Consider the following 14,303-nt stretch of genomic DNA (forward strand, 5'->3'; position numbering starts at 1 on the left):
TTGCAAATGCCTTGGATTCTGAGGAAGCTGCAAATCAGGGAGTAGAGTCAGAACATTCCCAGAAATCATAATTCTGAGGCCTTTCAGGTACTTGGCCTGATATTTTTGACAGGACACAGAATGTTGTAGAAAAGCACAAGAAATTAGTTATAAAGTAAGAACAGAACAGTTGCCCAGACTCAGAAGTATTAGAGCAGCAATTAATTTCTTCTAATATAATATTCCAAAGATCAAGGATATTGAGTGTTTCTTTGCTTCTGTTTTTGATGTAGCCTCGTCTCTGTTGTGCCCAAGTGAATGTTGGTAGGTGTTGTCATTTCTGTGCGCCAAGGTGTGTAGGAGATTCTGCCATCAGTTTGTGCAGTCTTTAAAATGGGCTAACTGGGTGTGCTGAGTAATTGCTTTCTTAATTACTGTATATCAGAATACCTTGAGGGGGCTATCCTAACTTACTGGAAGGAAAGTTCCTTTTCTTCTCCTTAAATGACTGCAAGATGAGTCTACCTTGACATAGAATCATACAGTAATTTTGAATGGAAGTGAACTTCAGAGATCATCTAGTCTACACCACTGTTCAAAGCAGGTCTATTTGGCTCAGAGACTTGCCCAGTTGTGTCTTCATCATCTCTCAGGAAACACACTCTATAGCCCCTTTGGACAGCACATTCCAGTATTTGACAACCTTCAGGGTTAAAAAAAGAAATAATATTTTCCTTATATTTATTTTTAATTTCTCATGTTGTAGTCTGTGTTCCCTTCCTATCATCCTATTGCTGGGTACCTGTCAGGACATGTCCTTTCCTATCAGCTCCAAACTGTGTGTTGACATCTCCTTTTGTACTGCTACAAGACGCTTCATACAGTTCAGCATGCAGACAAGGCCATTCAGAGGAAGTTCTTACCAGCATTGGTGTGAATGATTACTCTGTAGGACAATTTGGCACAAAGGACCTGTCTCAAGACTTTGCTCAGTCAGTTCCTCTTCTTAGTGCAGAACTTCAGTTTGATCATCACTGCTAACATGGATGATTCATTTTGGTATTGTCTCATAGAAAAAAATCCCTTTGCAGTCAGTGGGAGTTCTGTGCAACAAAAATATACAGACTTCAGCATGCTGGGCCAGAGCTTTTGTGGCATAATTTATCAAAATTTTCACTATGATGGTCCTATTGCATTTTGCATAAAGTAAAACACTGGCCCAAGAGCACCTTTTTGGTAGCTGGGGACTCTGATTATTGAAGCACAAGGAGCTGCAGAGAAGTACTGGTTTGGCAGATGAGAGCTAGGGATAGTCAGGAGGTTAGTACTGTTTCTAGATAAAGCAGAAAAGACAGACTGAATCCAGTCTCCTGCTACAGGGGACATAAGAATCTTTTAGCTGTTCAGTTATGCTGTTCACTGTCAGCGAAACAACACTGAATAGGAGCCCTTAGTAAGAACCACAGTGTCAATCTGCTCAAATTGACTCTGCTGTTGTAAATTAAATCTTCTTTTCTGGTAAGTAGTCTCCTGTGGCTTCCTCTTTCACTTCTAACTGTGACTGCTGGCTTCTGTCAGGGGTGGCCTGGCACTTTGACAGAGGAAATAGTAAAGGTGGCTCCAGCATGCTCAACTCTCACACCGTTGATGTTGATTTAAAGTCCCAGTTACAGTACGAGATCCAGACACTTCTCTTGATTAGAAACAGACTTTTTTAATAGTTTAAATAATCTTCATTGCTCAATAAAGCTCAGATTTGCATGTTCTTTAAAGGCTCGAATACCTGAAAGTGAAATACAAAAATACCCCACAGCATTTTGGATTTCTCTTTTTTCAGACCCTGTTATTGGATATGGTATCACAGAAGGATAGGCTGAATCATTTTGAAATTCTAGGGGCATAATATTGAAATTCAGGTCTGCCAAAGTCCACCAGAAATCTATTGCCTGCTTTAGACACAGCCATTAGCTTTGATCATACAGGCAGAAATTATCTTCAAACAGAACATGAAAGAGAAGTTTAATAAAGGTCCTATCAACTTCGAACATTTTCAGCTGCCACGAGTTAGCTTTTAATTCTGATTACAGTGGTGATGTTTTAAATCAATATGTTCACATGTTAACCATTCCCAAATTTCATTTCTAATCCAGTCTTAAATTTTGGCATGATAAAATTACAACAGTAAATCCATTAATTTCAGCTTGATGCGAAGATAAATCACATCATCATAATCAGATAAATATTCTATTAATGTACATACGTCACTTTCCAGCAAAATGATATCCCATAAAGGCAAGGACAAATAAATAAATTCATACGCCCAGGATGGCAAGAGGCATGTAGAAGCCTGGCACCGTATGAATTCTCAGGCTGATCCACAAACATTTCCTCATAGGGCCTGATTCAAAAATAATTAGAAAAACAAAGCAAATAAAAAAGAGATGCACAAAGCATACACAACTAACTGCCTTTTTTCTACTGATGGAAACATTTAATTTTCCTTTTATACACAGTGACTCAGTTTTGAAGTGCACACCCTACAAATGGCTGAGAATTCAGACTTTATTTCTGACAACAGTCTTTTCCAAGCCAGAGTTCACTGTTACATGCAGGCCTCAGCTTCTGAGATCATTCAGCAGAGCAAGGAGAGAGGACATTCTGTGCTTTCTCTGCAGACGATCACAGACTGATTTTTAATAAAAATATAAAACTATGCCTCTTATTCTAAATAATCAAAATATACGTCAAATATATGTTCTATATGTTCTTCATAATCACATTTTCCTTCTTTGTCCAGGGACCAATAGGACCTACTGGACCTAAAGGAGAGCTTGGTTTCCCAGGACGTCCAGTATGTATTCTGCCCTCAAGTTGAATAAAGATAGAGGAGCTTGCTTCTGACACATACTACACTATTTCTACCCATTCCAGGGCCGCCCAGGACTGAATGGACTGAGAGGTGTGAAAGGTGATAGAGGTGACTCATTTAATGTAAGTTCTTAAATATTGCAATTGGTTGAAAAAAAAAATCCTGTTAAAATCTGAAGTCAAGTCTGGTTTAGATGAGTTGCTTTAAAATGATGAGAGGACTCAAAATGTGAAATGATCTAGAAATAATTATATGTTTCTGCTACTTTTCCTATCTGATAACAATTATTTAAAAGTCGATTTCTGGGTCTATCTGGACAGTTCTTGAAGATATACATCGTTGAATCAGCTCCCAGGTGTTAACAGTCATATGTGTGATGCACTGTTAGCACAGCTAAATAATAGCAAATTATCTGGGGTTGCTGATTCTTTCTATATATCAAAGACTTCCTGAGCAGTATGACTCCTCATCTTGTGAACATACTCCCATAGGCTCCTAGCTATCTAGCACAGGTACAAACAGCACTTGGGCATATTATAGTGAAGTGGAATCCACTCTACTAACAATGAGATAATTGCTAAGACCTAGTACCTGCTTTACTTGTCATGTACATGTATCCAGAATAATGACCACTGCATACATGATAGCATATCTGTGCCCACCTACAACCTGTAATTATGGAATGATAAGTGATGAACCAAGCTCCTGGTGCTGCAAGTCTGTTCTTCTGAAAAGACTTCTTACAAGTGGTCTCAGAGCAATCATGAAGACTGGACTACACAGCAATAAGCACTGCCGAGCATAAGCAACAAATTAAGCAACTGCAAAACACATCTATATTTTCTATCTGGACAAGAAAGAGAGATTGTGATATTGCTTTCTACAACTAACAGGGAGACAGAAGATGGGTATCTTCACAGAAGAAAATAGTAGGTACTAGAGGTTGCTTACACCTCTAGAGAAAGGTGTAAATAGAATATTAGTTGATGAGACAAATTTGACAAATTCGAATTGGAAGAAAATGACAGAAAAGGTGAACACCCACTGGCAGAAAATAGTCAAGTAGATTTTCCATTCTTCCCTATCTTCAAACAGTGTCAAGTTTCATTTTCTGGATTGTCTGCCTTAACCAAACCAAAGCTATTAAAGCAAGTATAACTAGATGAAGTACATCAGGCTGAGAGATTGCAAACAAGCAAACAAAACAGGCTACATGTTCTAATAGTGTTTCCTGGATGAAATCTTTAATTATTGCTCAGATGACATGCGTCACCTCACAGAAGCTTTCACTGATGTGGATTGAAAGATGGGCATGGTGAGGTACCAGGTTTTTAAATGATACGGTAAAGAATAGGCATATTTTTTTTTTGGTAAATGGAAGTCATGCCTCTGGTTCCTTGAAGGTGTTAATTAGCATGCAGTTATCTGACTGGCATTTGAAAAGATATGAATCTCAGCAGTCTTGGGAATCCCAGATCAGTCTTGGATACCTAATTTTCCTTGGATAAGAAATTCACTGCCTTTAATTCCATTTTGATTTTTAGTACTTTGGGGGGTTTCTATCTGGGATTTGGTTTTGTTTGTTTGGTTTGGTTTTTGTCTCCTGGAAAGAACCATCTTAGACCATTTTGATCTCCACAGAGTGCTTTAGGTTAAATATTACAATTCACCTTACAGGTTGGCCTTTGTAACTAAATGCTCAATCTCCCCTCAGGCCGTTTCATACAAACCTTCTTGTTTAAATAGTGTCCTCGGAGCCCCTTGGCCTTCTTTCTGTAGGCTAAGTTGCACTGCATATGAAAAGATCTGTCTAATATCTTCCTTCTTTCACTTTCTCCTACCAGGGCCTTCCTGGCTTGCCTGGACCCCCAGGACCTCCTGGACCACCAGGACGTATAGTTTATATCAAAGGAGTAAGTACAATGGGGGATCAGTTGCTGTTCTATCTTTGTACCAGAAATGTGCTACTCTAGAAATGGTTTGCAAAAGGAAACATCAAAACTTGTTTCAGGCAACACAGTTTACGGGGGGTGACCTTGCTTGTGTGCATAGGGAAAAAATATCTTAACAGGAGCCCCTGTCATGTAAGAGTTTTGCCACACACACAGAGCATGTTACTAGCTAACAGGCCTATAAGAGCTCTCAGGCAGCAAGTGGGGCTCTCTGCTCAGGGGGTGCCAATTTTTGTTTCCAGGCTTTCTCCTGAGATGTCTATAAGATATATGTGGTGTGTTATTTACCGTATTATACTACATGGATTAAAATAATTTTCCTTCCTGTTTTCAATAGACAGTGTTCCCAGTCTCACCCAGACCTCATTGCAAAATGCCAGTAAGTCACACACAGGATCTGCTCTTAGCAAAATGCATGGCTGTGACAGTATATAGCCAAATTAGCTATGTGCATAACCACAGTACCTTTGCAGCTTTTCACCCCCTGCCTTCTGCTTTGCACCAGAGATGTGTTTTACCTAGTCTTCCAAATAACAGATTTTCAAGCATTTAGATACCCAAAGTTAGCCATATGTAAAATATATAACAGAACTAAAAGCACTAGAACCTTTTGCTTAAAGCACTTCGATCACTTGTTCTAACATTTTTTAAACCCTATGTTTCCATAGTTTAAGAGTTGCTTTGAGGAGCTGAATGTTTATACATACATGTACATGCATTCTTCAGATGTATATATAAATACTGTCTCCAAGTTCTTACGTCTTTAGCTGTTTTCCGTTTCCCTGTGCAAAATAAGACTTGTTACGTGTTTCACCGTGGCATGAAAGATGCATTAGAAAAGAAAGATCATGTTCTTTATTTGATCCTCAAATGCAATCTATTCACATATAGACATTTATTATCTCAAGAATGGCAGCAGGTAAAGCTCTGCCCCTGCTTTCCAAAGGGAATGACAAAGCCCCCATTAGCTTCAAAGGACCTGCAATTACACACATAGTATAAAAAGAAAGCAGATGGAGTTTATATTTTCAGAACACCCTGATGCAACTTTTGTTTAATGAATTATGCATATACATCCCACAATGAACAACAAAAGAAGTCCAGTCCTGGAAGTACTTTCCCTAGGGCAATATCGTACCATTAAGACGCGGGTTAAGATGTTGGAAAGGATTCTGTCACAGTCCTCTGAATAGTGTGGTGCGCAGTATGGCTGTTCTACTTTTCCATTAGACAGTATAGCTCAAAATGGTATTGTGCCCCTTCTTCCAATTTCCATTCCAGTTCTTTTTCACTTATTTTAGAGAAACAGCTCTGGACTTACACCATACTAGATGTATCGATACTCAACATTACCCTCCACTTACTGCTGAAGAAAGATGTATCCCAGCTTATGGATCTTTCTGCTAATTACTGATAAATAACCATTATTGTACGGTAAACTGACATTGCAGTTTTGACCTATCACCTCCAGGCACCATTTGTTTATCTCTTTGAATTTCTCCTTTAAATCTCCCCATTCCCACCATATAACATTTTTGTAGCTTAATCACGCATGTCCATAATCACATACTGTTTGTGTCACCTCTGAAACCTCTCTGGATGAGGCCAGGCCCTAAGCAACTTGATGTGGTTGATCCTGCTTTGGTCTAGCCAATCTCCAGAAATGCCTTCCAGCCTCAACTCTCTTATGATTCCCTGTGGAACAATACAAACAATATAAGCCTATTTTAGCTGAATTTCAGATAATAATGGTCTCTTTTCAAGAAGGTTACAACCGGTGAATAGGAGCAAATTTTATGTGCGCAAGCAATAAAAACCTGTACTTGTAAACACCTCTTAATGCCATTGAGTATGCTAGATAGATTTGTCCTACATTTGTGAGTAATATCCTAAACCTATCCAAGTTTATATATAAGAAGCCTGCTATTCATGCCTACATAAATGAATATTGATAAAGAACTACAGACTGAACCCACAAGGTTTCCTCATGTAAACTAAACTTCTGAAGTTAATAGAGCTATTCATGTGAGTAAGACTTCTAAGAGCCAGGTTAGCCAGATGTAGCACCTTTGATTTTTTTCATACACTGTCCTAGATTCATATAAATAGTTCTAGTTAGTACCAAGATCTGGCCATTTACAAGTACTGTGCTACATTTCACTTCCTGCACTCTTCTTATTTTGAAGATAGGCAGTAGAGGTTAAGTAGCATGCCCACTCTTACAGGTGGCTGGTGCCAGAAGGATAGACTAGAACAGCTTGTGCCTCCCACTTCTGGTCTCAATGCCTCTGGAGCACAGGTTAACATCAGACAGTAGGCACAGCTGTGGTCTGATGAGAAATTTACAAACACAGTCTTCTAACTTACAATCAAAAGTCAAATCCACTTTCAAATGCAGTGATGTAAATTAAGAATTGTCCTTGGAGAATGAGTTTTCTGGTGCTTCACTGGCATGACTGAGAGCAGGATTTGCTGATACCTCAAAACATGTGTTGTTGCCCTTTTGCTAAAAGCATGTTGCATGTTAAAGAGAGCACAATCCTGAAAAAAGCTTAATCAGCTAATACGTGGACAAATATATATACATACACACAGATTATATCAAACTTGATATAATCCAGAGTGTTGTTATAATATTTATTAGCATGCAAAATTTCTAGGCTTTTCAGTTACACCAAGTAATGCACTTGCATTGGTTAATGTGTAAAGATAATTTTTAATGGATTTCTTTGTCTGCAGGTGAGCACTCCTTACCCTGGAAATCAAGAAGCTCCCAAAGTCCATGGTGAGTAATTACTTTCTTGTACCTTGGTGTAAATAAGCTTTTTTTTTGTTTTTTCTAAGTTAAGCATTTTTTTGTGGCTATTGCGTAACTGGGGTTCCTGGAAGGAGAGGGGGGAAAGAAGTGGTCCTGTTTCTTTTTCTGGTGAAACTGTAAGATCACATCTTGGTCCAGTCCCAACATGCTCCTAAATTCAAAGACTCCCAATTACTTGTGTCCACCTCCACACAGGGACTGAAAAAGTTTTTTCTGTCCATATTTTTGTTTTTAAGGAAGAATCCATGATTTTACAGAATAAATGTCCATAGACAGCCCTAAGTTCATGGTTCAAAGCACTTTCCTTAGTTCTAAGAGTTCACTCCAAGCTGATAAAGGACATTCTTCTGTTTTTTTAGACTTTCAGCCTAAGTAAATGCTTGAAACTGAGGATTTTAACTACAACAATTTTATTTAAAACTTGTGTCTATTCAGTTGATCATTATAGGGTTTTTTCTCTAAATGCATACTAATTCTCAGCCCCAATAGTAATTCCTAATATTACTCCAGCATGCATCCTTCTTTCTTTGGTTTAAGGAGGAAAAGTTACCATTTACACAGAGTTTTTTCTCTCTCTCCCATTTTAAGATTATATAATGTTCAATCTTTCCATTCTTGAGCCAGAACTCTATCAGATAAGCACAAAGTGGCCACCTACTCTGAGCATCAGGCATCAAAATTAACACAAGCCTGAGTCTGTGCTTTAATCCTTCCTCAAAAACATGCTCTAAGGAAGCATGAGGGAAACATGCAGAGAGAAACAGGAAGCAATTCTGTAGGGGGGGTTGGGGGGGGAATAATGAAAAAACAACAGAAAAAACACACAAAAAACCAGTGGTGACAGATGTTTAAAATTGTGCTGCCATGACCAAACTGTGTGGAAGTCTTTCTGCTCCAAGGGTAACAGAAAGTTCTGTAACAATCTTGCCCCTTTGGAGCTTTTTGAACTGGAAAAAAAAGACCGAACACTAAAACAAAGTCCCTGAGCATCCACCGGCAGTAGCTGGCAATTTTCTTATGATACAGTAAAACACAGTGGAGAAAGAGGTCTTCTCAAGATCTCAGAGGAAATAAAGTCAGTGGTCTTCCTCCTTTTATTTAACTACTTAAAACAAAAATTTATTCCTGCCTACTCATTATATTTTCAGAGTAATCTTGTGGGGAAAAAAAAGCAGTAGTGCAGGCCTAAACCTGTTGCCCTGTTCCCATGTTCCTGAGAATTAAATCACTGTTCCCATCACTGTTCAAAGGAGTCTGGAAAGTTTACAGTTTAATCAGATAAGTCAGAGTGTGCACGCAAAAGAAGTTGAATTAAAGCAGCAGCAGTAGCATACGCTAGATCAGCTCCAAATGCTGGAGCCTGGGGGTGTTTCTGGAGGAAGAGATGTCTACCTGGGGACCAGTTCTGTAGCATGGGCCAGAGAGAGGTAGAGCTGGCACAGCAACTGGTACAGCTCCTCTCCTTTAGCAATGACTGAGACACTTGGACAGACCAGGCCACCTTGATCCAAATGGAAAAAGAAAGCAAGAGAAGGAAAAGAGTGTAAGGGATCAGGATAAATGGCAAGAATGGACATAGTAACTGGTAAGAGAAGATACTGTGAGAACAGCTTGCTTGTTTAACTCTGTATTGGTCTCAATATTTTAAGATGACCTAAAATACTGATGACTAGACTGGAAATCTGCCTGGAAAATAACTCTGAAGATGTCACAGTGGGATAGCTAGGGTTCATCTGACAACTAGGAAAAATAGCTGTGCACCTGAGACATTGTGTGATTGGCCTCGGTGGAATTATAAAATGAGGCCTAACTGTTTTGTCAGTAGGCATTTGAACATGGGCTCACAACTGGAGGCTGAGTCACCAGATAGGTCATAGGGCGACTTGTGGGAGTATGACCAACTTTCTCATGGCTGAAAGACAAGAGAAGGGTGTAGAGGAATCTGTCTGGAAACTTCCACTGTAACATGGGGCTCTGAAAGGGAAGAAGTCTATCTCATTCTTCTAAATTTGCAGCCATTCTGCACAACTAAAGAAGGAAAAATGCTGCAACTATTTTTCAAACTAAGGCTTTCTTACCAATGAGGTCTTTATTTATTTCTTAATAATGAAATCTTATTTATAAGTGGCACCAGGCTGTGGAGCATGAACTGGGTACCCAAGCAAGAGACTGTTTCTGTGCTTGTCTCAGTGAAATTCACAAATGCAATCAGATCAGGTAAGAAGATCCACTGGCTTCCAGCATAGATCACTACTAGCCACAGGGGCTGAAGATATCATGGGCAGGGAACAATCAAAAATTACTTCAAGAGATGTATTTTGTATCTGCTGGTCATTGCACTCTTCCTGCTCGTAACTCTGAATAGGACCACCCCACCTTAAGCTTTAAAGGCATTTCTACGTGAAAGAAGTGGCTATAAGATGTTATTTTATATTTATTGCGTTATTTTATCTTAATTTTGCAAAGATACTAACAATTACTCAGGTAGAACAAAGAGAGAAATCAGACCTAAGAAGTCTAAATACTCACAGGTCATTTTACCCAGATATTTTATAGGGTAAGGTTACCACGAAAGTTGAATAATATCTGGGAAAATAGAGGGTTTACCCAGATGTATTTGGATGCAATTCTACCCTTAGCTCACCTGGATGTAAAATTATGCCAAAAGCACACCTGTTCTCAGAGAATGCTTTCTTCATTATTAATGCTTTTATGACATGAAGGAGCAATAAATTGTAACATTTTTGACATTCACAGTTGCAGATATTATCATTTATCGGTTTGGCTTTAAGTCTGGAGCTAGTAAAAGGTGTGATGCCAAAAGCAGAGCCATAACTCAAGAACTGTTTCTACACTTGCCCCAGTGAAATTCACAAATGCATTGAGAATAGGTTTGTCTTAGGCTACGTGGCTAGGTAAGACTGACTTGTAAGACACTGTCTTGCACACGTTGGGGTTCATAAGAGAAGACAATCAGGCAGCTGTTCAATGTTCATGAGGTGAGCGAGACAAGCACATAATGACTGGAGCCACGTGTCCCACATGTATAGCAAAGCCTGCTCTCACTTTCGGTGGTTTGGTTGTCACTTCTATTGTCTCTGCTGTTTGCAAGTTCCTGTGGATTTGTGATGCTTTTGTGGCAGGTGCTAAAGCAAACAGAGATTCCTGGGGGCTGCGCAGTTCAGTGGACTTAAAAGGAGAAAAGGGAGACAGAGGTGCTCCAGGACCACCAGGTAGGTATACTAAACCTGGTATGTCATTGGCATCCTATAAATGAATACATGAAGGAATACAAAACACACATTCAAATTAGAAAGCAATTCAAGAAAGTGCTTTGACACTTACTCCTGAAGCCTTACCTGCCTAAATACTTATACCAAGGTTCCTTGCTGAATTGACACACAGAACAACAAAGCCATAATATTATGCAAAACGTCTTATGAAAAGAAGCACCTACACTGTACATTTGTGAGCATTATGAATGTGTTAAATACAAGAATACATATTGAAATGTAACCGCCTGGTCAGAGATTTTTTGAAATTTTAGGACATCATGTCCATCTTCCGAGATACCATTTTGTTGGCAATCTTTTTGAGTCAATTAGGCTAAAATCCAGTGCTTTGCATCTCAGAGTAACACACTTCTGCATTCTGAGTTCAAGGCAGTCATTTGCTGATGACAGTCCCACTTCCAGCAAGAGGTGGAATTAGATGTTCAACCAGCTTTTCTGGTTGATTCTATGCTTTATTTATGAAAATCATTACAAGTCTGTGTGCACTAAAAATACCAATTCACTGGTGGTAGGAGCATCATAACAGATGTTCCACTATAAACATTTACTTTTCTGTATCAAAAAGTTGATGCACATTGCTAATTCTTACACATTCAAAAATAGTTGCAGAAACAAGCATCTATTTGAAAAGATTCTTATTACAAGCTCTTCCTTTTCTATAAATCTTTTGAAATCTCATATACTGAGATAAGCCTTTGGTCAGTGGCAGAAATAATTTGAAATAGGAGAAGCTCTATTTCAAATTAATATTGCTATAGCAGATTCATAACCTTTGTCTTTTTGTTTATAATAAACACAAAGCATTATCTATATGGATATTTCTGTCTTTGTCCCAAAGACACAGTTCTGTTGACTGAAGGTAATTTGGTTATTGTTAAGAGGACATCTGTTTGTTCTAATGAAATCTGTTTTACTGCCTTGTCTTAATTTATTTTTATTCTGTTCAGTATCCAGTGCCTTAAATAAGTGGTTAGTGCTCCCTAGTCATCAATAAACATGTAAAAAGAAGCAGCAGAAATCAAGAAAATTTTGTCTTCTGTGCTGGCTTATCCACCATGAACATGCTGTTCCATGTTCTGTATTTAATGCAAATTCATGTCCTACAAGTATTTTTGCCTATACCTTACAATATCAGGTTCTTCAGAAGAAGAGGATTATGAAAAGATTATGCTTATGATCTTGTTATAAAACTGCAGCTAGTGGAGGATGGTGAAAATAACACAAGAATTCTGGTTAACCTGAAAACCGAATTCACCTTTCTCCTAAAATAACAGATATTCTTTTATTTGTTTTCCAACCAAATCCTAACTAGCTTCAATATTGTTTGAAGTTAAAATATGTTAACTAAGACCAGTTCTGTTGCTGCTGTATAAAATGTTCCTGTTTGGTTCTTGCTCATTGATGCAGTTCCTAAAATATTCTTTCATACAAACTAATTTTCTAGGTCTCACAGATGTACATATAATCATTGACAGTGAAAATTCACAAGCCAGAAGTTTCAGGGTAGTGGAACATGGTTGAAGTACTGAAATTTTTCAAAACGTTCTCTTAGGGCCAGATGGCTGAAGCTCCTTCCGCTACAGTATCTGTTGAGTTCCAGCAATCAGAAAAGCTTTCTGAACTTTAGTACTTGTCCACGCAGTGGATTTATTATTTATATTTACAAAGTATCTCCTCTCCAACCTTACAAACAGGCTCTATTAATTGATATCATGCAAAAATATGAAGTCGACATAAAAAGTGGGTAAAAAGCATCTCCTCACATGGATCGAGTAAACTGCTGCAGCGAGCTATAATTGGCAGGGTTGGAATAAAGTCAAAATAGCTGCCATAGGGGGAATACATTTCTGATGCATACAGATGTATACAATGTCTACTTGATTTAATTGTATCTGAGCTAGCATACTGAGATCTCAGTCCTATAGCTGGCATAGGGTTGGATCCAAAAATCTCAAAAATTAATCGGAACACATTTGAAGAAAATGCATTAAGCTGTTATGGACAGCTTTAAAACAGTCTTTTTTCCAAGTATATGCCAAACAGAGATTATTTGAAGGCTTTTTAGACTTTTTGTGCCTGCTTGGCAGCTTTGGCTGACCACCATTGGCAGACAACAGAACACAGGTGGTATAACCATTGATACTGGTATTGGGTTTTGTTGCAGAAAAGCTTCACGGAACAATTATTCTGTGATCAGCAGCGCAGCAGTGCTGATTCCCTGTTTCTTTCCTGTTCCTTTCACTTGTTAGTTATGGTACTCTCCTTGCATAAAAGATAATGCAGCTACTGACTGGTCACCCCACTGCTGGCAAAACATATGGAAAGCTTTTCCTTTACCTTGGTTTCCATCAAATTTGAACGCTTCTCTTCAAGCCTCTGCTAGGCTGTCATGTGTTTCTTCAGAAGACTGGGAATTTTTCACCTTTGAGACTTCTTTGCTTGCAAATTTGTCTGAAATTCACAGTCAGATTCAGAAGTTATTAAGGTGGAATAACAGACAAGATAGGGCATGTAAGCCTTGCTTTGTTAGGAAACCAAACTAAAAATATCTGTTAGATTTAAAGGTTAATGTTATAATTGTAAATATTTTTCCTTTAAACTCTCAAACCAGTAATATCCAAAGCACTGCTTTTAAAAAGAAAATTACAGATAATTATTGTACCTAATTGTATTTTCTTCATTTTTCAGGTCCACCTCTGCCTCCGTCGTATTTTAGCCACTTTATCAATAGCATAAAGGTAATTATATCCCATTTGTGCTTGAGTTCTGTTAAGCTTTTTTAAAATGTACTTTACTATAAATTGCGCATAAAATAGTATAGCATGGTGAAATATACAAAACAAATCAGAGCATCAGTAATTATAAATGATACAAATTTCTTAAACTCCATCTGCGTAGACAAGCTTGTTACAGGTATAGAAATAGCAGACGTCAGTAGTCTATAAAGATTACTTTTGTTAAAAATTTATTACTGAGGCTTTTTACCTTCCTGGTGACATTAAAGTGAGTCATAATTCACTGTTACCTAACATAAATTGGTATAAATTATCTGCCATAAATGAACGCTTGTGTTTCCACGCCAGGTCAGCTAAGAGACATCCATTACCCAAAGGGCTTCTAGAAAAATTTAGCAATAATTAACACATTGCAGGGGGAGAAATTACTTCCGTGTAATACTATTTCTCTTTTATGCACCCTGAATATGTTCAAAGGATGAAAACTACTTTCTCTGGAATCTCTTACAAGAAAGTATACCCATACCTTGATGTGTTTGGTCCCTCTTCGTTCCATTATTCTCCTGAACACTTCCAGAGACAAAAATTAATATCAATGCAATATTATTTTAAATGTTTTTTAGTAAACAAGGCTCTTTATCAGTAGATCTGAAAGAA

General features: G+C 38.1%; 1 protein-coding gene across 1 annotated transcript in view; it reads left to right on the plus strand.

Annotated features, from left to right (window-relative positions):
- The window catches only part of COL15A1 (collagen type XV alpha 1 chain), a gene marked incomplete at both ends in the record, with an annotated part of 112,733 nt that overhangs the window by 85,578 nt on the left and 12,852 nt on the right, over positions 1–14,303 (plus strand). The window contains 7 exons of the mRNA XM_080609659.1: positions 2,777–2,830; positions 2,911–2,970; positions 4,693–4,761; positions 5,138–5,179; positions 7,540–7,585; positions 10,762–10,851; positions 13,600–13,649. Of these exons, the coding sequence (XP_080465785.1) occupies positions 2,777–2,830; positions 2,911–2,970; positions 4,693–4,761; positions 5,138–5,179; positions 7,540–7,585; positions 10,762–10,851; positions 13,600–13,649 (411 nt within the window). The remainder of the gene's footprint in view (positions 1–2,776; positions 2,831–2,910; positions 2,971–4,692; positions 4,762–5,137; positions 5,180–7,539; positions 7,586–10,761; positions 10,852–13,599; positions 13,650–14,303) is intronic.

The sequence above is a fragment of the Psittacula echo genome, assembly GCF_963264785.1.
Source record: "Psittacula echo genome assembly, chromosome: 2".
Taxonomy (NCBI): domain Eukaryota; kingdom Metazoa; phylum Chordata; class Aves; order Psittaciformes; family Psittacidae; genus Psittacula; species Psittacula echo.